General features: G+C 41.5%; 1 protein-coding gene and 1 long non-coding RNA gene across 2 annotated transcripts in view; one reads left to right on the top strand and one right to left on the bottom strand.

The window, feature by feature from the left end:
* Nucleotides 1–21,642, bottom strand: part of LOC116050104 (zinc finger protein 271-like) — a gene marked incomplete at its 3' end in the record, with an annotated part of 49,559 nt that overhangs the window by 14,709 nt on the left and 13,208 nt on the right. Inside the window, exon 5 of the mRNA XM_035993422.1 lies at nucleotides 4,466–4,783. Coding sequence (XP_035849315.1) covers nucleotides 4,466–4,783 — 318 coding nt within the window. The remainder of the gene's footprint in view (nucleotides 1–4,465; nucleotides 4,784–21,642) is intronic.
* On the top strand, nucleotides 13,362–20,766 carry LOC116050075. The gene is made up of 3 exons (XR_004105003.2): nucleotides 13,362–13,434; nucleotides 14,333–14,335; nucleotides 20,735–20,766. It is a non-coding gene; the product is annotated as an uncharacterized LOC116050075 (long non-coding RNA).

The raw sequence follows: 21,642 nt of genomic DNA, 5'->3' as shown, positions 1-21,642 counted from the left end.
CGAAGCTGAGGGTTGTAAACAGCGTCCAGTAGCTCCCGTTGTCGCTCGTTCTCCTCTTTTGAACGACAAAGTTCCTCCTCGTACTCTGCTATCGTTCTTTCAAACAGCCCAAATATCTCTTCAGCAGCCGCAGTTAGTCGCTGCTCCACCAACGCTCTCAGCATCTGGACTTTACACATTTGACCTCTTTCTCTACACAACAAAGAGACTCTGCTAGACGCCATCTTGTTCAAAGTGTGAAGTTAGCCGCAGTGAATAATACAGCTTCCGGTGCAGATTAGTTGCTGAGCTTCAAAATAAAAGTCCGGAAGTGTTTTAGGCTAATTTCAAGAATAAAAACACAGGAAGATAAATAATTACAATACACGTTTGAAGAAAGACAAATATTTAAATGCATTTTCAGAGCTCTGAGAAAACAAAGAATCAAATTAAAGATGATGGTAGTTTGTTTCCCTTTTAAAGTGTCAGAAGACAGAAGGTTTAATCTTGGAGTGTAAATGTAAGATGTTGACTGTTTTTGTTGTTTGTCTAAAAGGTGAAGTTAATGTTTATGTTTATGTTAGACCGATTATTATCATATAAAATCAGACCACTTTAAAAAAACAAAAGCAAAAAGAAATTAAAAATTGTTTCTAAAAGTAATCTGTGAATCTATATCTCTCTCCATCTAACCTGTCTGTCTGTCTGTCTCAAACATAAAAAACACACATCTTCTCTCTCAAGTTATTCATTTATTCATTTGATTTGCAGCATGTGCACAAAAACACAAAGAAGCAGTCGTTGGCAGTTCAAAAGTCAGACTCGCTCCAACATTATTAAACGTGTAGAAAACAAATCATAGTAAAAATGAGAATCTCTGAAATATTATATAAGTTGAAATACAACATACATAACATTAAATTAAATATATTAGTGGTAGTGATAAGTCACTTCTGTGAATACACAAACAAAACGGAGGTGGTTTTCTTTCCAGGTTTGGTCCTTTGCGGAGTCAGCTAATAGAACTAGCTAATGCCGACTAACCACAGCTGATATTAATCAATAAAATCCAGAAAAATTGATCTTTTAATATTTTAATTTACACCATGGACCTAGAAGTACATAGTGCTTTAAAACAAACTTTTGGGGGCTCAGTTCTTAATGTAAACATGAACCTGGTGCAACATAAGACATATCTGAGGGTTGCTTCTTGCTTGTATAATTTACAGCAGAAGTTCTCTGAAAATCTCTTTTATATACAAGCTAAACTGGTATTGGAACTGAAATTTCCCTAACCTGATTGTAATCAAATCTGGACCTTGTGAATTGAAATCAAAATCGATTAAGAACATCATTGGCACCCCACACATGCAATAACAGCTGTGAAAAAACAATAACTCAGAGTGCAATAACAAAGCACAATGTCGCTGCCACTGAGCTGGTCGATTCTCCAGAGGCTGGTTTTAGAACGTAAGAGACGTCTCCTGTCTCAACAGCCGATAGAGAAGTCAGCTGGTGGAGTCTCCAGAGGCTGGTTTTAGAACGTAACGGACGTCTCCTGTTTCAACAGCCGATAGAGAAGTCAGCTGGTGGAGTCTCCAGAGGCTGGTTTTAGAATGTAAGAGACGTCTCCTGTTTCAACAGCCGATAGAGAAGTCAGCTGGTCGAGTCTCCAGAGGCTGGTTTTAGAACGTAACAGACGCCTCCTGTCTCAACAGCCGATAGAGAAGTCAGCTGGTGGAGTCTCCAGAGGCTGGTTTTAGAACGTAAGAGACGTCTCCTGTTTCAACAGCCGATAGAGAAGTCAGCTGGTGGAGTCTCCAGAGGCTGGTTTTAGAACGTAAGAGACGTCTCCTGTTTCAACAGCCGATAGAGAAGTCAGCTGGTGGAGTCTCCAGAGGCTGGTTTTAGAACGTAACGGACGTCTCCTGTTTCAACAGCCGATAGAGAAGTCAGCTGGTGGAGTCTCCAGAGGCTGGTTTTAGAACGTAAGAGACGTCTCCTGTTTCAACAGCCGATAGAGAAGTCAGCTGGTGGAGTCTCCAGAGGCTGGTTTTAGAACGTAAGAGACGTCTCCTGTTTCAGCCGATAATAGAGAAGTCAGCTGGTAAAGTCAGCTACAAACTATTAAAAAAAGATCCAGAATCCATTTAGTTTCTATGTTACAAATTGTCAGCTGGTGGAAATGACTGAGTTGTATGAGGCGCCATCAGGGGCATTATTCCCAATTACCTTACACACGCACAAGTGAAATGCTCTCACACACACTACTGAGCTGCTCACTTATCACATCCTGTGCAAAAAGAAAAAGCAAACTAGGTCATTTATATAAATAAGAGGGCCTATGATTGAGCCCAGTGTGACCCCACACAAAATGTTTGCTTTGTGAAAAGAGAATTTTTGATTGAGCCACAGGAACTTAGTTAAGTAAGTTCATGATTAACTTTATCAATGCAGGGCTCCAGACTAACTTGTTGCCTTGGTCGCACTGGTGCGCCTAACTTTTTTTATTTAGGTGCACCAGCACAAAATTTAGGTGCACCCAAATTTTTCCTCACCACAATTTCAAAGTCACCTTTTTATCACGCTCCATATACAGTCATATATATATATGTCAATTATTTTAAACAAGAATAAGGAGTTGGTACATTTTTTATTATTATTTGAAGCACAATTATACTGTACTCAAAGTCTTATAGCGGGCCCCCCCCCCTTGCTGTCAAATGCCCCTCAGATGGTCAACACCTGTCATTTAACCTTCTTCCCCTTTGGCCTTGGCTAAACCAGCTGGCCACACTCCCTAGCATCAAAATTCTCCAAACTGGGCCCCTCCACACTGATTCTTATCAGATCTTCCACTAGTCCAGGACTAAAAATCATATCTCTGTATTTTTCGGCTGAATGGCGATACACAATATATATCTCCATCTCTAATATATATATATTTTTACTAATAATAATTTACTCTAATATTTTATTATATTTTTAGATATCAGGGCTCCAGACTAACTTTTTGCCTGGGTCGCACTGGTGCGCCTAACTTTTTTATTTAGGTGCACCAGCACAAAATTTAGGTGCACCCAAATTTTTCCTTGCATCGCCGTTAATGCTGAATGGGGATACACGATATATAGCTCTGTATTTTTTTACCAAGTGGGCTAAATGTTCAGTTTTAAGTCAAAGCCACTTTTCACAAGCTCTTTTATTAAAACAGATGTGATTAAAATAAAATGCAAAGACAGGGTTTCCTGCCCAATTTGAAAATATACAGCTGCAACACATGTAAATTATCTGAAATAAATAGCCTGGGATATATTTAAAAATATATATCTCTGAGAAAGCTCCTTCACTTGTTTTCAACAACAATAACAGACCCGGATAGCCCAGTAGCTCATATAGGGAGAGAGGGGGAGTACGATGGACTGAAGCGTATGCTCCTCACAGACTGACGGCTGACTCATTATGAATGGGTCCAGCACGGGTCGAATGCGCTTTGGCAGGTCAGCGGCGTTACACGTCTTGTGTATGAAATGTCTGTATCGTCCCTGGCTGCGCTGCATTTTTATGAACTATGATATTCTGGCCGTGGGTCACATCTCTCGCCCAGGTCCAGCAGGCTCCGTCTCACGCTATTACTCAACCAGCTGAAGTTAGTTCCATTCAATAACTTCTTCTGTGTTTTTCGCCGTGGCGGCTGCAATAACAGAGAGTTACCAGCGGAAACACTGCTACCAATACAGGTTTCCCTCTCATACTTAACAATATACTGCTGTGTTAATAACAATTACAACTGTAGACAAATGTCAGCAGTTTGGACCGGCGGCGCTGTGTCTGTCTGCATGTTGCAGGGGGCCGTGTGTGAGTGAATGGGGGCGGGGCTGCACGGAGAGAGATCCAAACACAGGCACGGCTTTACAGAAGAAATGGGTCACGTAACGCAACATTAAACCATATCGATATAAACGACATCGCTTCGTTAGTGGAGAGGCAGCGGATGCGAGGACGTGAGGTGCACCGGTGCGACCTAGGAACAATCTTAGTCACACCCTTACAAATTTTGGTCGCACTCTAGAGCCCTGTAATGCTTATTTAATCCTATCAATAAGTTCAACGGCTGACTGAAACTCCTTCCAATCAGCACTGTCACCAGTCTCAGGATCAGAAGAGTCTCCAGTCTGGTCTTCAGTCTCTGGTTGTAAAAGTGGATGTGAGTTCCTGGCTGGTTCTGGTCCTCCACAGTCCTCTCCATCAGCTTCTGTCTCCATCTGACCAACACATTTATGTGTTTTGACATCAGAACGCCAGGCAAATCTTTTGTTACAAACACTGCAGCTGAATCTTTTCTCTCCTGTGTGGACTACCATGTGTGACTGTAAACTTCCTCTCTGTGTAAAAGATTTCTTACAGACTGAGCAGCTGAAAGGTTTTTCTCCAGAATGAGTCATCATGTGGGTCTTCAGGGTTCCACGCTCAGTGAAAGCTCTACCACACTCAGAGCAGCTAAAAGGTTTCTCTCCTGTGTGGATTCTCATGTGTGACTGTAAACTTCCACTATGTCTGAAAGATTTCTTACAAACTGAGCAGCTGAAAGGCTTTTCTCCTGTGTGGATTCTCATGTGTAACCGTAAAATTCCAGACATTAAAAACTTTTTCTTACAAACTAAACAGCTAAAAGGTTTTTCTCCAGAATGAGTCATCATGTGGGTCTTCAGGGTTCCATTATCAGAGAAAGATTTACCACACTCGGAGCAGCTGAAAGGCCTCTCTCCTGTGTGGATTCTCATGTGTTTTTGTAAATGTCCACCTTGTGTAAAAGATTTCTTACAGACTGAACATCTAAAAGGTTTCTCTCCTGTGTGAGTAATCATGTGTCTCTTCAGATGTGCCCTTTGGCCAAATCTTCTCCCACACTCAGAGCAGCTGAATGTTTTATTATGTCTTGAGTCATGTTTCAGAGAGTTTAAAGCTGACTGAGGTTCTCTGGTCTCCTTCCAATCAGCACTGTCATCAGTCTCAGGATCAGAAGAGTCTCCAGTCTGGTCTTCAGTCTCTGGTTGTAAAGGTGGATTTGAGTTCCCGGCTGGTTCTGGTCCTCCACAGTCCTCTCCATCAGCTTCTGTTTCCATGTGTTGAGTTTGTCTCTGATGAAGCTGTGAGGACTGAGCTTCCTCTTCATCATCTTCACTCTTCACAGGGACAGGAGTGAATGGGAACTTGGTGATATCAGCCTCCTCCAGCCCTTGAAGCTGCTCTCCCTCCTGACTGCTCCACAGTTCCTCCTGTTCCTCTTTAATGTGTGGGGGGGGCTCTGGCTCCTGCTGGTCCACACTGGAGCTACACTCCTGCTGCTCAGGGGGAACCTCTTCTTTAACCACCGACAGCTGCTCAACATCTGCAGGAAACACATACAAAGAAATGTTGTGGAACTGTATCCAAACACCTGGATTGTGATTGTTATAAAGAAATACTGGTTGTTTAGTCTAGGGATGTCACGAGAAACGATACTGCCGACACCTTTCGGTTCTAAAATGACAAAACACAGACGATGCCCATTTTTTGAAGCACCGTAGGCACCGTTAGCAACGATGCCAGTGTTAGCAGCATCGGTGCTGCGCCCTCTTCCGGAACTGATGGGGGCGGTATACGCTGCAGTGTTCCAGTCGATATATTCAGAAGGAGGAGGTCACAAACAAGTGGCCAAGAGTCAACTCTACCCGACCTAAAAAACGGCACGTTCACTGCAAACTCACGGTCCTCTCTTCCTGATTTACAGCCCCCCTCTTTTGGTTTCAAATAACTCACCGTTGACGGCTACGGCTAGTCGTTAGCAGGGTTAGCAGGGTTAGCCACGGTTAGCCAGAACCCGTCGGGATTACTTCACTGGTAGTGTCTCAATTGTTTTTGCGAGTAACAAACTCGGGTACTCTAGCTATATAATTCAATGTGAGTACACAAATGTTGAAATGACATAAAATGCCCGTCCCTTGTAGCCGTGATAAATTAGCCTGAAGCTAATGCTTAGCTACCTATTCAGGAGGAAATTAGCCAACGTCTCTGGTCACCCAACGGTTAGAAACACTGTTGTTTTTGCACAGTACCTTTTGAAAAGATGCCTGGAAGTCTGAAATATGTCTGGGGACACTAGTTGTTGCACTGTGACCATTAATTGCACTTTATTATGTTGTTCTATGCTCTATTGCACATGTTTTGTATGTCTTGTTATAACATTTTGATATTTTTCAAATATTTTAATAAAGAAGTTCATGTTTTAAGTTAAAGTAAATGTATTCTTAGAAAATCCTTTTTTTACCGTGGTATCGAAATCGGCATCGAGAATCATGTTATTTTATTGGTATTGGCACAGACTACTGAATTTTTGGTATCGTGACACCCCTAGTCCAGTCAGTTACTTAGGTTACATCTACACTACTTCTCTTCCTTTTCAGCCTTGGAAAACTGTTGGAAAGGCTGTTGACTGACATTTAGTGCCCTCTTGTGGTGAAATAATGCAACTGCACTGTGGAGCACAAAGTGGTGCAGTAAAATGACTATATGTAACTTTTTAGTGTTTCTGTAACTGTAATTTTTCATATTATGATTTAAATGAGCTGTAACATCAAACGAGACTAACAGTGAAAAGAACGCTATTTTTAGGTAGTTTTTATTAGTGCCGTTGCTCGGGTTCGATTTTTCCTGCGTAGTCCCAGAATGATTTATGGCAGGTAGACGGTGCCACAGTAACACATTCTGAAGGGTCACAGATTTTTTTGTAACACCGGAAAAGCCTGTGTTAGCATATCCAGCCAGGTGAAATGTAGCAGAAGATTTATTTTTATAGGCTAGGCGTAGTTGTATTTTAATTAGGGATGACCGATCTGACTTTTTCAGTCCCGATACCGATGCCAGGGCTTTGTGTATCTGTCGATACCGATCCGATACTGTTGTTGAATTAATAATAAACTGTATACCTTTTGCACCTTATACCTTCCTTCCACCATTTGGAAGAGACTGAAGGCACCAGACTTCCCTAACTAAACATTACTTTCCTAACTAAATAAATAACAATAATGGGCCTTTATATAAGTTTATAATGGCTTGTTCTACTGTCAGGAGTACATAGAATATCACAAAAACATTTTAATGTCATGTTTACTAAAAGCTTTGATTACTAAAGTGTTTGCTTGGCTCATCAACATTATATAACGTTATATGAAGGAGAATGAACATTATATAACGTTACATGAAGGAGAATGAACATTATATAACGTTATATGAAGGAGAATGAACATTATATAACGTTACATGAAGGAGAATGAACATTATATAACGTTATATGAAGGAGAATGAACATTATATAACGTTATATGAAGGAGAATGAACATTATATAACGTTATATGAAGGAGAATGAACATTATATAACGTTATATGAAGGAGAATCCATGAAACAGTTACAGAATCTAAACTATTTTTTTTTCCTGCAAACTGCAAAGTAGTAAAATAAACTCAAATTGAATGAATACACATACAAACAACTTTAACATTGTTTCCCTTTCAAAACAAAATAGTTGTAAGATAGTTGTATAAACACTAGCTTGGCCACAGGTAAGTTAGGTTGTAGTGTGGTTGTAGTGGGCGACTGAACGTAGCTCCGCTGTCAGCCTCCTTCGCTGTTTGAATATTGTTAGCAGGTTGGCGGACGCATTTCAGCGAGGCAAGGCATCTTAAATCCAGAGTTTTAATTATTGCTCTGAACCCGTCTTTCTCCACGGTCTGTAGCGGGACCGTAGTTGGATTGCGTTCATAATGTTGCTCTGCTGCATGCTTGAAGTGACATGTCTTTAACGTTAGCACTGTAACGTTAGCACGGTAACGTTAGCTAGTACGGCCGAGTAACGTTAGAGCGTCGGGCAACAACAGTGGCTAAATTATGTCCGATATTTTAGAAACAAAAAACCTTGCAACAACAGACGGCTCCTCTCTTGAGCAGACGTTGTTCTGGTGTATCTCCGGTCTGTCTTCATCCTCTAACTTTCTTCTCTGTTCTTGAATGTGCAGTAGTGACCGGAGCCTCTCCCATCTTAACAGACTGTTATGCTACCTGGCTAGCTAGGCTAGCAGCTATAATGTTACCCAACATGCCGTTCGACGGTGTAGCTACATTTGTAAATGTAAAATTATTAGTTTTAGAAACTGTTTAAGTCACAAATTGTTATGTGCTATGGTGTTTAATCCTTTTAAAGAGAGTTAGTTGTGGGTTATAAATTGTTGTGTTATAAAGTTACTACCATGAGTGAGAAGGGTACGCAGTTAACGGGGTCCCAGTGCTGCGACGAAGGAAAAAAGAAAAAAAAAAAACTTAATCACCCGTGGATCTGTTAATTTTTCCAATCCCCGATCCAGCTATTTTGTCAATATCAGGGCCGATATCCAATCTTAATATTGGATCGGTGCACCCCTAATTTTAATGTTATTTTAGAAGTTATCTGCTGTAGTTACGGCTGATACTGGGGCAGGACCATCACAGAAAAGAAGGAAATTAAATGAAGAACAACTAAAAGCTAAAAGGGAAAGTGATGACAGGCGAAAACGCAAGTCAACTTGCCAACGGTGGGACTTTCAACAGATGGAGACAATTATGGGATTGTATATGAATCCAAACCCCCCCCCAGAATAGGCCCTCAGATAAGTAGGTTAAGTTACCGTAAGCAACGCTTGAAATTAAAGTGTTGCACGTGATGCATCTGTAACGTATTCTCTTATTGTAAATTAATGATTTTCTGTCTGAGCAAAACATTCATCGCGACTATATGACCTCCCGGTAACGCTAACTCAGTAATACAGTGGGCAATAAAGCACCGTAAAGAAAAGACCTTTACGACAGCAGATGTGGTAAAAACACTATCACTTGTGTCCAAAGCGGCCGCTAGAATCAACACAAACTGAAAGTTACATTAAGTGTGAAGTGGACTTTACTGCATTCAAATGGTTCAAGTTGTGTGTGTCTCTGATGAACTGTGAGTAAAACCAATCATTTTTGTCTGATAGACATTATTTGAGTCATTCACTGTGTTTTGGTGAGACTTTTGTTGATGCAGAGTTAATCTAATCACCATGTGGCTTCCTAATGCTAATGCTAGTTTAGTTGTACCTTTATATTTCTAGTAAGACTGTTGTATTTGGACAAAGTTGACATTCTCCTATGTAAATGACATGGATGTCTGTTTTTATTGCAACTTAATGGAGCAATCAGTGTAATTTCTTTCCCCAAGCAGTACATCCCTATATGTAACCATCACCTATACAGTCCTAAGTGAATACCTATTCAATAATTGGTCCTTCGAGCCAGAAGTGAAGTTTTCCCTGGATCTCAGGATGCAGACTAGTTTCACATACAGTGGGGCCTTACTAGAATCAACACATCCAAAGTGGCAGTTACAACATCCTCTACCTTAGAGACTATGAAATAAGTTTTGTCGGCCACAGGCAAGCCATTACAACTCCTAGTTATCTGCACACAGCACAGTATGCGACAAATCTATAAGAGGACCACCTGGGTAAACCATCAGCATTGTCCGCCCAGTTATTCTGTTCCTCCAACCCATTAAGTCAGACAGGCAAGGCAGCTTTATTTGTATAGTACATTTCAGCAACAGGGCAACTCAAAGTGCTTTACATAAAACATTAAAGAGCAGTTAAAAGCAATTAAAAACAGATAATATACGAGAATAAAAGTTACAGTGCAGTTTAAGAAACAGGATGGGATTATACCTTAGATAAAAGGGCCCTTACCCCTGATGAGACTAGGACACCTAATACACACCCTATTGTTGAGCAACAACCTGTAGGAGCTGGGGGGGGCTGAATTACCAAACCCCTTAATCCAATCCTTCACCTTACAATAGACTTTGGAAACCATCGTCAGATGCTCATTTGCCACACAGTGTGGACTTCCCCCTGCAACCTTTTTACGATGCCAAGTTGGCCGGGGAGAGACTATTGCTTATCTAAGCCTGCAGAGAGAGCCAAGCTCTCCCCCACAGGTATTACCTCTTTCTTTCACACAGCATGTTCAGCCAGGCAGTGTCCCTACCGTTGATCAATATGCAGTCAGGCTAGAGACAGGAAGGAGCCAGACTCTACAGCATGAAAGCGTTGTATAGCGATGCCCGTCAAGGTTACCAACGACATACCTTGACTCCTCAAGTTTACTCTAAAGAGACTGCGATGCTCAACATGATGGATGAGATGATGGTGTAAATCACAGCTTTAATAGGAGAAAACACTGGCAGCTTCAGTAAGTCACACCCCTGACCTTTAGTCATTATGACCAAAAGTCTCTCCTGCAGAATCAGCCAGTCACCCATGCCTACTCCAGGTATCAAACCCCTGCATTTCACAAACTTGGTACCACACCACCACCAAGTTCCAGTGATTCAGAGGATCATTTCCTCAGCCAATGCACCACCTTGAAATGCTTTGATGAGACTTAAGTTATAGACTGAATAAAAAAGACAAACAAGCACTGTTTCTGATGTGGAAGATCACATCAAGCAGCACAATGTACCCTGAAAAAAGCAACACCTACAGATTCTACATAAAGTCAACACTAAGAGTGTGATGGAAGGTACCTGCCTGGTCAGTTCAGCCACCGAAAACCTTTACCTGGAGGAACCTTCCGACTCCACTAGTGTTCCCATAAAGGTCATCAGAGTCATCCTCCGGCATGGTGAAAACAAAATAGACTAGGCGTTCTTAGATGATGGTTCAGATCATACTACGCTGCTGCTCCAGGAACTAACAGGAACTCCAAAAAAAACTAAGTGAGAACCATTCATAAGGACATGCAGACTCTTCATGGTGCCTCAGTCTCCCTCCAATTCCCTCTGTAGTGCAGCCACAGAAATCCTTCCAGATAGTCAATGCCTTCACCTCCCTTGCTTTGGGCTAGCTGAACTTAAGTATCCAGTGGCCACCCTTGAGAAAAGACACAAGCACTTCAAAGACTTGCCTTTACACCCCTTCAGCCGTGTTTCACCCTTGCTGCTAATTGGAGCTGACCACCTTTGCTTTATAAGCCTTATGGAACCCGTGGCTGGGAGGGACACTTAAAGGGCTGGCAAAGAGGCTTGACTCAGTTACAGCCTCAACAATGCCTTTTTACATCTCTCAGCTAGGGCCGAGCGAGTGACAGTGAATAGGGTGCTGAGGTATGCCACACCACTGTTGGTGAGAGTGGATACTATGTTATTCAAGGCTTTTTAGGAAGCATTAATGCTAAGCCTCAAGAGTACTGAGAAACACCTTGCTAAAGATCCAGAAAGGGCTGCTGTGTACACTGCAGAGAATAACAAATTGGAAACCTCTGGTGTTGTAGTCAAACTGCAAGCTGACGTTGCCTCTCCTTTCGCTACGAAGGACTTAACCTCAATGAGTCGCCGTTGCGTGGTCCTTCCTTGAATCCCTCAATTGTTAGTGTGATGCTGCACTTTAAGGGACACAGTGTCCCAATCAGTGGCGACAGAAAGGCCATGTTTCATCAGGTGTAACTCCTACCTGAAGACAAGCCCCTCCTGAGGTTTCTTTGGCGCAATATGAAAACAGATGAGCCCCCTGAAATCTATGAGTGGCAGGTACTTCCCTTTGGGACTACTTGTTGTCCATGTTGTGCATCGTTTGCCCTTCTCCGCCATGTTTTCCTGCACATTGAACCTAGAGAAGATGTAAGATTCTCAATCAAACTGTGCTTCTAGGCGAACAACTTCTTTCAGAGTGTTCCCTTAGTTGAAGAGGCCCAGCAGTTGGTCAACAAGCTACAGCAGCTTCTTGCATCAGGAGGATTTGAGGTCCTTCAATGGGCTAGCAACAGGACAGAGGTCATTTGCCATCTACCACCAAAGGCATGCTCAGAAAAACTAGAGCTTTGACTGTCACATGACAAAGCAAAGACACACGAGTCAACACTGAACTGGCACTGTGAAACAGATACCCTTGGCTTTAAGCATTGCCGCCTTAACTATGAACAACCAACAATGAGGAGCATCTATCAAAACTCTGGAGAGTCAGTACGACCTACTCGGGACAAGCCCAGAGATTGGGATGATCCACAGTTACCTGATGCCGTGAGCTGGAATGAGCTAGAAACACGAAACTTGGCCCAATTATTAGAAATGATGTGCATTAGGTTCCCAAGAAATATGAGCCCAATCACCCACATGGTGGCGCTATAATGAAGGCCACTCACACCGTAAGTCCGGTTGACTTGAAATTTCTAACGTATGCAGCTCAATGTACTCTACAAAAAAGCCTCTTGGACCACCATGTTGGAATTTTTTGCTAATTTGCATGATGTGAAAAACGAATAGAACTTTGTCAATTTCAATTCTATTGAGACCAATTTTTTTTGGGACTGAGATACACATTTCTACTATAAATTAGCAATATTTGTCAAAAAACATCAAAGAAGGGAATTAAAGGGCGGGGCTAGCAGGGAATTGCCTATAACTCAAGTTCTGCCACAGCAATCTTGTCTAAAACTGATGGAGACATCTGACACCATGACTGGAATGTACAGTACGTACCAAGTTGGGTTAAAATCCGATTAAGGGGGGCGAAATTGCAGGATTTTCTGCATCTATTGCAGTGATGATACAGGTGTGGGGTTGGTTTCACCACTTTTTCTGTAGAGCATTAAACCATCTGAAGTGGTTTTGATCAGCTTGGTGAAGCTAGAAACCCGCTCAACGCTGCTTGCAGCTTTGGCTTTGGTGATTTGGCATCTGTTCAATGCTACTTTAACTTTTGGCGATTGTGCTGCTTCCTAAGCCTGCTGTAGTTCAGGCCAGACTGATCTCATGAAGTGGCGTATGTATGACACACCAATTCGTATGCCATTATTGGCGTGTTATCAAGACGCATACTGACTTTTTAGCGTGTTTATGAACGCCGTGTGGCTACCATTGACTTACATTACCTTGCGATTGCGCGTCAATTTACGCCGTAGCGAGAAGTACGAAAGGGCGAAAATCCGCGTAGGGAGGTTGGTCAGGGTGGTGGATGGGTCAAACACAGGACTTTCACGCAGGAGAGCGGTGTTCTACACGCCACAGTGGCGTATGTTTACACAAAGTCACGATGTCATGTTGTTCAGGCGGTAGAGCATTTGCCTAACAATTAAAAAGTCTGCGGTTCGATCCCAGGCCCTGCAGTCCGATCTCAAAGTGTATGAATGTGAGTGAAAGGACTAGAAAAGGGAAATGGAAATGCAGTCCATTTACATCCTTCTGTTGGCCGAGAAAGGGTTTGAACCCGCTAATTGCCGCTTGCGGCTATATTTGTGCTTTCTGTTGGAAGGCTGGCTGCCAAAAATCACCACTTACTAGCTAATTAATGAGCCTGAGGTAAACGCTAGCTAACAGTTAACGGAAGTGACGTGGTGGCTGGCGTCTGGTACGTGCGTCAGTGTTTGTGTGTCGGCCCGCCTCAGCGAAGCTCGGACGTGTAGACAACAGAGGAACAGAAGAAATTAGCTGCAGCTTTACCAGAATGAAGGCTGAACAACAGAACCATTTTGGTACAAACATTTACTCGCCATGTGGCAGATAACCCTCTGAAATTTGCTCGCCAAACGGAAAATGTACCCACATTTGGCGACTGGTGAGTGTTAATTTTGGACCCTGCATATGGCTCTGTGGCCTACCTGCACTCAGTGGATTACCATGGCAACGTACAACTGTCTTTCCTCATGGCCAGATCACGCATAGTCCCGACAAAGAAGTTATCTATTTTCCCGATTAGAAATGTTGCAGCGCTAACTGGGGCTCAGCACGCACGCACGCACACACACACACACACACACACACACACACACACACACACACACACACACAGAGTAAAGATCGGGCCCAAAAAAGCAAGCCTGACCCTAACTGAGCACGTTGTGTCTGAGCCCGGCCCGACACATTAACAGTATTTATGAGCCCGAGCCCGATTTAAACCCGACAAGTTTTTAATACGTGGGCCGTTATAAGTGACGTTCTCAACTACAATTTGGAGTTGTTTGAACTACAGAAATCTGTTTAGAAATATCTTAATGAATAATGCAACAAGGACGAAGCATGTAAACTTTGTTGTTTGTTTATTCAGAACGGATCCGAATGAAGAAACTTAAAAAAAAACCTTGACCCTAGCTCTCTCAGCCGAATAGTGTGGGTGACTGATCAAGACAGCAACATAATCAAAGCCCTGGAACCACATAGGAGACTTTCTGGTCTCCATCACCTAATTAATACTGTCCTTCACCACGGTCTGCATGCCTATATGCGGCACGTTGACGGCCAGTGCATCTGCATGCAGACCGTGGCGAAGGACAGTATTAATTAGGTGATCGAGACAAGAGTCAAGACAAGTCTCCTATATGGTTCCAGGGCTTTAACTGGCCAACAACGCACCAGATATAGGAGAGACCATATCTGCTGCTAAAGGACCCGTGAGATATCTGAAACAATCTGGCCTGGTTGTGCAATTATTGAAGACAGTGCTACAGATGGGGGAGACACGATTTAGCACAGTTTACCTCGCACTTAAGTCAGTGCAGGACATATACCCAGAGCTACGGAAGAAGCTGGAGAGGCATAGCTTTCTCCCCACCCAATTAGGCTAATAATGTAATGATTAAAAAAACACAAATGCTTGATAAAGGGCCCGGCCCGAGGATAGTGGCGGCAAATATCAGCCCGACCCCGCCTGCGGGCTCTGGCATGAATCTAAACACACACACACACAGAGAGACACATATACACACACACACACACAGCAACACTCTCACTCACACACACAGAAAGAGAGACACTTTCTCACTCACTCACACACACTAGGGGTGTCACGATACCAAAAATTGTCGGTGCCAATACCAGTAAAATAACACGATTCTCGATGCCGATTTCAATACCACGGTAAAAAAAAAGGATTTTCTAAGATTCCATGTACTTTAACTTGAAACATATACTTTTTTATAAAAAAATTTGAAAAATATCAAAATGTCGTAACAAGACATACAAAACGTGCGTGACCAGAGACATTACAAACCCTGGGTAAATAATGGATATAGTATTTAAAAGATGGAGACAGCGTAGAGCCCAAAAGGATGCAGAGTTGGCTAATTTCCTCATGAACAGGTAGCTAAGCATTAGCTTCAGGCTAATTTATCAAGGCTACAAGTCATTTCAACATTCGTGTACTCACACTGAATTATATAGCTAGAGTACCCGAGTTGGTTAATCGCAAAAACAATGGAGACACTGCCAGTAAAGTGATCCCAACAGGTCCTGGCTAACCGTGGCTAACGCCGCCATGCTAACCCTGCTAATGGCTAACGTTACCGGAGGACTAGACAAGCGGCCACGGCTGTTTACGTGTAGCCTGTTCAGCGGCAGTGAACATGCCGTTGTTTAGGTCGGGAAGAGTTGACTCCCATTCATATTTTTCCGAAAGATATGTACCGGAAGTGCCACTTGTTTGTGACCTCCTCCTTCTGAATATATCGACTGGAACACTCTGAAGCGTATACCGCCCCCATCAGTTCCGGAAGAGGCGCAGCACCGATGCTGCTAACACTGGCATCGTTGCTAATGGTGCCTACGGTGCTTCAAAAAAAATGGGCATCGTCGGCGTTTTGTCATTTTAGAACAGGAAGGTGTCGGTAGTATCAGTTCTCGTGACATCCTTAACACACACACACACACAGATGTATTTTTCATAGATGTTCTTTGAACGTAAACATGTTCCACCAAATCAAGTTCCTTCCTGAGACTATTTGGCAGAGGCACCGTGGCTCCGTCCGGCTCTTAGCCCCACCCAAGAAGATTGTGATTGGTTTAAAGAAATACCAATAAACCAGAGCAGGTTTTCCTCCCATCCAGGAATGTTGTGTGGACTAGACAGACCTTCCTCTGCAGCTCCGTGGAGGAAGGTCTGGACATGGGAGACTAGTGTAAAAAGAACCCTACTCCTAAAATAAAATAAACCGGGTTCTCTTTAACTTTTGTGGTCTTGACTTCTGCAGATTATTTCCTCCCTTTATTTCCCCTAAAAACCCTGTTAACGTTGTTCCTACCTTTCTCTTCATCATCTTCACTCTTCACAGGGACAGGAGTGAATGGGAACTTGGTGATATCAGCCTCCTCCAGCCCTTGAAGCTGCTCTCCCTCCTGACTGCTCCACAGTTTCTCCTGTTCCTCTTTAATGTGTGGGGGGGGCTCTGGCTCCTGCTGGTCCACACTGGAGCTCCACTCCTGCTGCTCAGGGGGAACCTCTTCTTTAACCACCAACAGCTGCTCAACATCTGCAGGAAACACATACAAAGAAATGTTGTGGAACTGTATCTAATCACCTGGATTGTGATTGTTATAAAGAAATACTGTTTGTTAAGTCTAGAGACGTCACGGGAACCGATACTACGGACACCTTTAATAACAATCTGGCTTTTGTCGTCTGGAGGCAAAGCTGAAACACAGACAGAAGTTAATGTCAGCTAAAGCTTAGAGATTGCAGGTTTCCCCCAGAAAAGTTGTGGCCAGTGTAAAAATGAGACTCTAAAAAGCTATAAGACTCCATAGAGCCCTACATGAAGTCAGTGCTACAAGCTAACTGGAGATTTTAAAATATGACTACGTCTGAGTACTGGTTAAGATGACGTGAATTGTCATTATATTTTTGTATCTTGTATTTGTTCACACAACACACACGGCACCGAACGTCGATACTTTTATGGCACCGAAAACAAAATCGAAATTGAAAAATTATTTATCTTTCAGTGCCAAATTTCGGTTCCAAAAGCGTCTGAGCGCGTAAGTGCAAGCTTATCTGTCCTCTCTGCATATTGACAGAGAGCGGAGCTCCAATCGACACACACGCAGAGGTGAGAGAACGTCTATTTTTGAGCTGGATTATCTCCATAATTCCACAGTAGATATGGACATATGGGACATCATTGGAACCATTATGATCTGTAGTATGTGAATCAGGTGAGAAATTCAACGGACAACCATATTTGGCCATTAGGCGGCAGTGCAAAATCAGCAAATGTTGCAATATAATTGCCAAAATGTCTATTTTTGAGCTGGATTATCTCCATAATTCCACAGTAGATATGGACATATGGGGCATCATTGGAAACCTTATGATCTGTAGTATGTGAATCAAGTGGAAATTCAATGGACAACCATATTTGGCCATTTGGGGGCCGTGCAAAGTCAGCAAATGTTGCAATGTAATTGCCAAAATATGTCAAAATGTCTATTTTTGAGCTGGATTATCTCCATAATTCTACAGTAGATATGGAGAAATGGGGTATAATTGGAAACATTATGATCTGTAGTATGTGAATCAAGTGGAAATTCAATGGACAACCATATTTGGCCATTTGGGGGCGGTGCAAAGCCAGCAATTGTTGCAATATAATTGTCAAAATATGTCAAAATGTCTATTTTTGAGCTGGATTTTGTCCATAATTCCACAGTAGATATGGACATAAAAAAAAAACCATTACAACAACATATTACAGTTATACCTCACAGTGTGGTAGTCTACAGGTCATGAGAATTTGTGACTTTTTAAATATAATTTACAAGATTGTTGGCTTTCATTCAGACAGATTCAACAAAAACAAGTGTTGAAAAAAAAAAAAAAAAAAAAAAATATATATATATATATATATATATATATACAGTACATAACATAAAGCTGTGATCTGCACTGATGCAGAATGGCTCGTTTTGTGATAAACACTGCCACCCAGTGGCTGAAACGGGCATTTTTTAAGGTGGAATCGAAACTTAAAGAGAACCGGAGCGAATGTGGAGCAAAGTTCAGCGTCGTCGCAGAGATTACAATACTGTGTTGTTGTGTTCCAAGGAGAACATCACTACTATGTAACAATCACCTATACAGTCCTAAGGGAATACCTATTAAATAAGAACATTTGTTTATCTAGAAAACAGCCCCGAAATCACCATCACCAAACCCACCAGACTCCATGTAAATAATCTGTGCTTTAAGCGTGTATAGAACCAGCATATTTCCACATGTAAATCGGTAAATTATGGGTTAATTTCAACCAAACCAGAGTGGTGATTGTTGGAACAGTGAAAAGATGAACCAAGACGGCTTTTGGTAGTTTTATTGTGCTTCTGTCCACTTTGAATGCAGTGTCTTTTACGATGATAAAAGTACTGATTATTTACATGGAGTCTGGTGGGTTTGGCGAAGGCCTGTTAAAGAGCGAAGATTACAATAGATCTTATGAATTCATGCTTATTTACATACGTCCTATCGTCATATGGTTGCTGAGAGAAGAGATGACAGGAAGGAGAGAAAGATCAACTGAAGGTTTGACGACCAAACCTGCTCTGTGTAGCCGAAGCTGAGGGTTGTAAACAGCGTCCAGTAGCTCCCGTTGTCGCTCGTTCTCCTCTTTTGAACGACAAAGTTCCTCCTCGTACTCTGCTATCGTTCTTTCAAACAGCCCAAATATCTCTTCAGCAGCCGCAGTTAGTCGCTGCTCCACCAACGCTCTCAGCATCTGGACTTTACACATTTTACCTCTTTCTCAACACAACAGATTCTGCTATCACACCTTCCTGCTAGACGCCATCTTGTTCAAATTGTGGAGTTGGAAGTTAGCCGTAGTAAGACTACAGCTTCCGGGACAGATTAGTTGCTGAACTTCAAAATAAAAGTCCGGAAGTGTTTTAGGCTAATTAAAAAAAAAAAAAAAACTTTTGAAGAAAGACAAATATTTAAATGCATTTTCAGAGCTCTGAGGAAACAAAGAACCAAATTAAAGATGATGGTAGTTTGTTTCCCTTTTTCTTTTAAAGCGTCAAACAGAAGACAGAGGGTTTAATCTTGGAGTGTAAATGTAAGATGTTGACTGTTTTTGTTGTTTGTCTAAAGGTGAAGTTAATGTTTATGTTTATATTAGACTGATTATTATTATCTGATATTATATTATCATTTAAAATCAGACCACTTTAAAAAAAAAAAAAAAAAGCAAAAAGAAAGAAAAAATTGTTTCTAAAACTTAGTCTGGAGGCAATGTACTTTATGTATCTATATATCTCTCCATCTCTCATCTAACCTATGGAGGAAATATTTATTCATAATTCAAATTGAAAGTCCAAAGAGAAAACGAAGCGAGATCAAATTAAAAATATATATATTTTTTTTAATTTTCCATTTGGCTTTTCCATTTGGATTTAATATTTGGCTTTTCTATTTCAATTTAACATTGGCTTTTAATTTGGATTCAATATTTGGCTTTTCTATTTCAATTTAACATTGACTTTTAATTTGGATTTAATATTTGGCTTTTGAATTTCCATTTAACATTGGCTTTTCATTTGGACTTGACACATGTCAATGTAAATGAGGAGGCGTGGCCCAAAGGCTGGTGAGAGGGTCTGAAACTAAAGGGGTGCAGAGGCCCCTTATGACCAGCAGGGGGAGCTGACTGCTGGGGAGCTCACTGTTGAGGAGCATCTGTCTGCAGCTTGGCCACCAGGCTGGCTTAGCCTCTTATTTCACATGATAGAAACTGATGATGTAGGCTAAACACAAACCACATTTTGAATGTAGATAATATAATTGGGCCCGTGTTAGTGAGGACTAGATTAGGACTGGATTTAAAGCTGATTCTGGTTTCCAACTTCGCCCCAGGTGTGTCTGTTAAAACACGGACGGAGACAACTTCTCTCTTCTGAACTTGATGTTTTATTTAATTAAGCAACAGTACAAACATGGGTGTGTTTATGTGTGGTCAGATCTCGAGGACACACACACACACGCACAATCTCAACCGGGTAGTCATCGTCTGAACTGCGACCTCTCCTTTTTCTTTCTCTCACTTTTTTGGGTGGTGCGTCAGTGTGAGGTGCGTGTCCGCGCTATTCTCCGACACGTACTCACAACAATCACTCCTGATTGACGGCCTTTTGTACAGTCTGTGTACTTTTTCGTTCATTTGATTTCCGATTTTGTAACGATATCCAAATTTGAAAAATGGGTCATTTTAAACCTTGTTAATATTGATGACAATGTGTTCAAACGTAAAACGAGCCATATTTCAGGAAATAAACTTGTCCATGATTCTATTGAGAGACTTCCAGCTGACAGCGGTGTCTGTGAGCATCACTGGCCGGCCAGCAGGGAGGCGATCCCGGCCGCCACCAGCTGGCTGTCCCGTCAGACTGGAGCTTCTGACAACATCGGAGAAAATGTGCAGTTGGCCATCAATGTTTGTAAAACTGCCCATATTCAAACTCTACACAGTTAATTGCTCCCATAAAAAAAGTCTCAATAGTGAATTTAGTGGTGAAATAGACAAAAATTGTAAGAAGTTTCCAGTTGTTTGCTGCTGCTGCTACGGCAAACTCCCGATCTAGATTATAGAATAGATTGCTTTTTTATAATTTCCATCTGCTATTTCACACATGTTTTCCGTTTGAACACATTGTCATCAATATTAACAAGGTTTAAAATGACCCACTTTTCAAATTTGGATATCGTTTCAAAATCGGAAATCAAATGAACGAAAAAGTACACAGGCTGTACAAAAGGCCGTCAATCAGGAGTGATTGTTGTGAGTACGTGTCGGAGAATAGCGCGGACACGCACCTCACACTGACGCACCACCCGGAGAAAAAAGTGAGAGAAAGAAAAAGGAGAGGTCGCACTTCGGACGATGACTACCCGGTTGAGATTGTGTGTGTGTGTGTGTGTGTGTGTGTGTGTCCTCGAGATCTGACAACACACTAACACACGTAGCAGAGCTACCCACACCCATGTTTGTACTGTTGCTTAATTAAATAAAACATCAGAAGAGAGAAGTTGTCTCCGTCCGTGTTTTAACAGCCACACCTGGGGCGAAGTTGGAAACCAGAATCAGCTTTAAATCCAGTCCTAATCTAGTCCTCACTAACACGGGCCCAATTATAGTAACTACATGAAAACTTCACTGTTGTTGCATGAAATGTGGTTTGTGTCTAGTCTACATCATCAGTTTCTATCATGCACTGAAAAAAACAACTTGTAAGATTTACTTAATATAATCTCTGTAACAATTTGCACGAACCTTTTTTAAGTAAATATTACTGCTGAAATATCAAGTACAACCCACTTGCCAGTATCAAGTAAAAATTACTTACCACTGAACTAAACTTTTGTAAAAATATTAAGTAAATGTTATTTAATTATATCTACATTACAAGTTATATTTATTTTAACTAACTGAGTAAAGTCAATTAAATATTTTCATATACAAGACATTGCTGTCATCAAAATATTAAGTAAATCTTACATTTCAGTGATATTTACTGTTATGAAGTAAATAAGTACATTTTATTACATTTTTTCTGTTTGACATTTTAAATTACTTATATGTATGCATTTATATTATTCACTACAATTATGTAAATGTTATTCATTTTGTTTTGATACATTTTACCAATAAAAAATCATTTTCTCTATGCATATACTTTTACCACAAAGCACGCAATTGAAATACAATATTTAATTAAATGTTTTATTTTTGTTATTAACACCAGAGAATCACTAACATGTACAATGTAACTGTGTAACATGCATTCAAAGTGAAGCAGCAGCCAAAA

The sequence above is a fragment of the Sander lucioperca genome, chromosome 16 (assembly GCF_008315115.2).
Source record: "Sander lucioperca isolate FBNREF2018 chromosome 16, SLUC_FBN_1.2, whole genome shotgun sequence".
Lineage (NCBI taxonomy): Eukaryota > Metazoa > Chordata > Actinopteri > Perciformes > Percidae > Sander > Sander lucioperca.
Note: the sequence above shows the minus strand (reverse complement) of the source record. Positions and strands in the feature narration are given on the sequence as shown.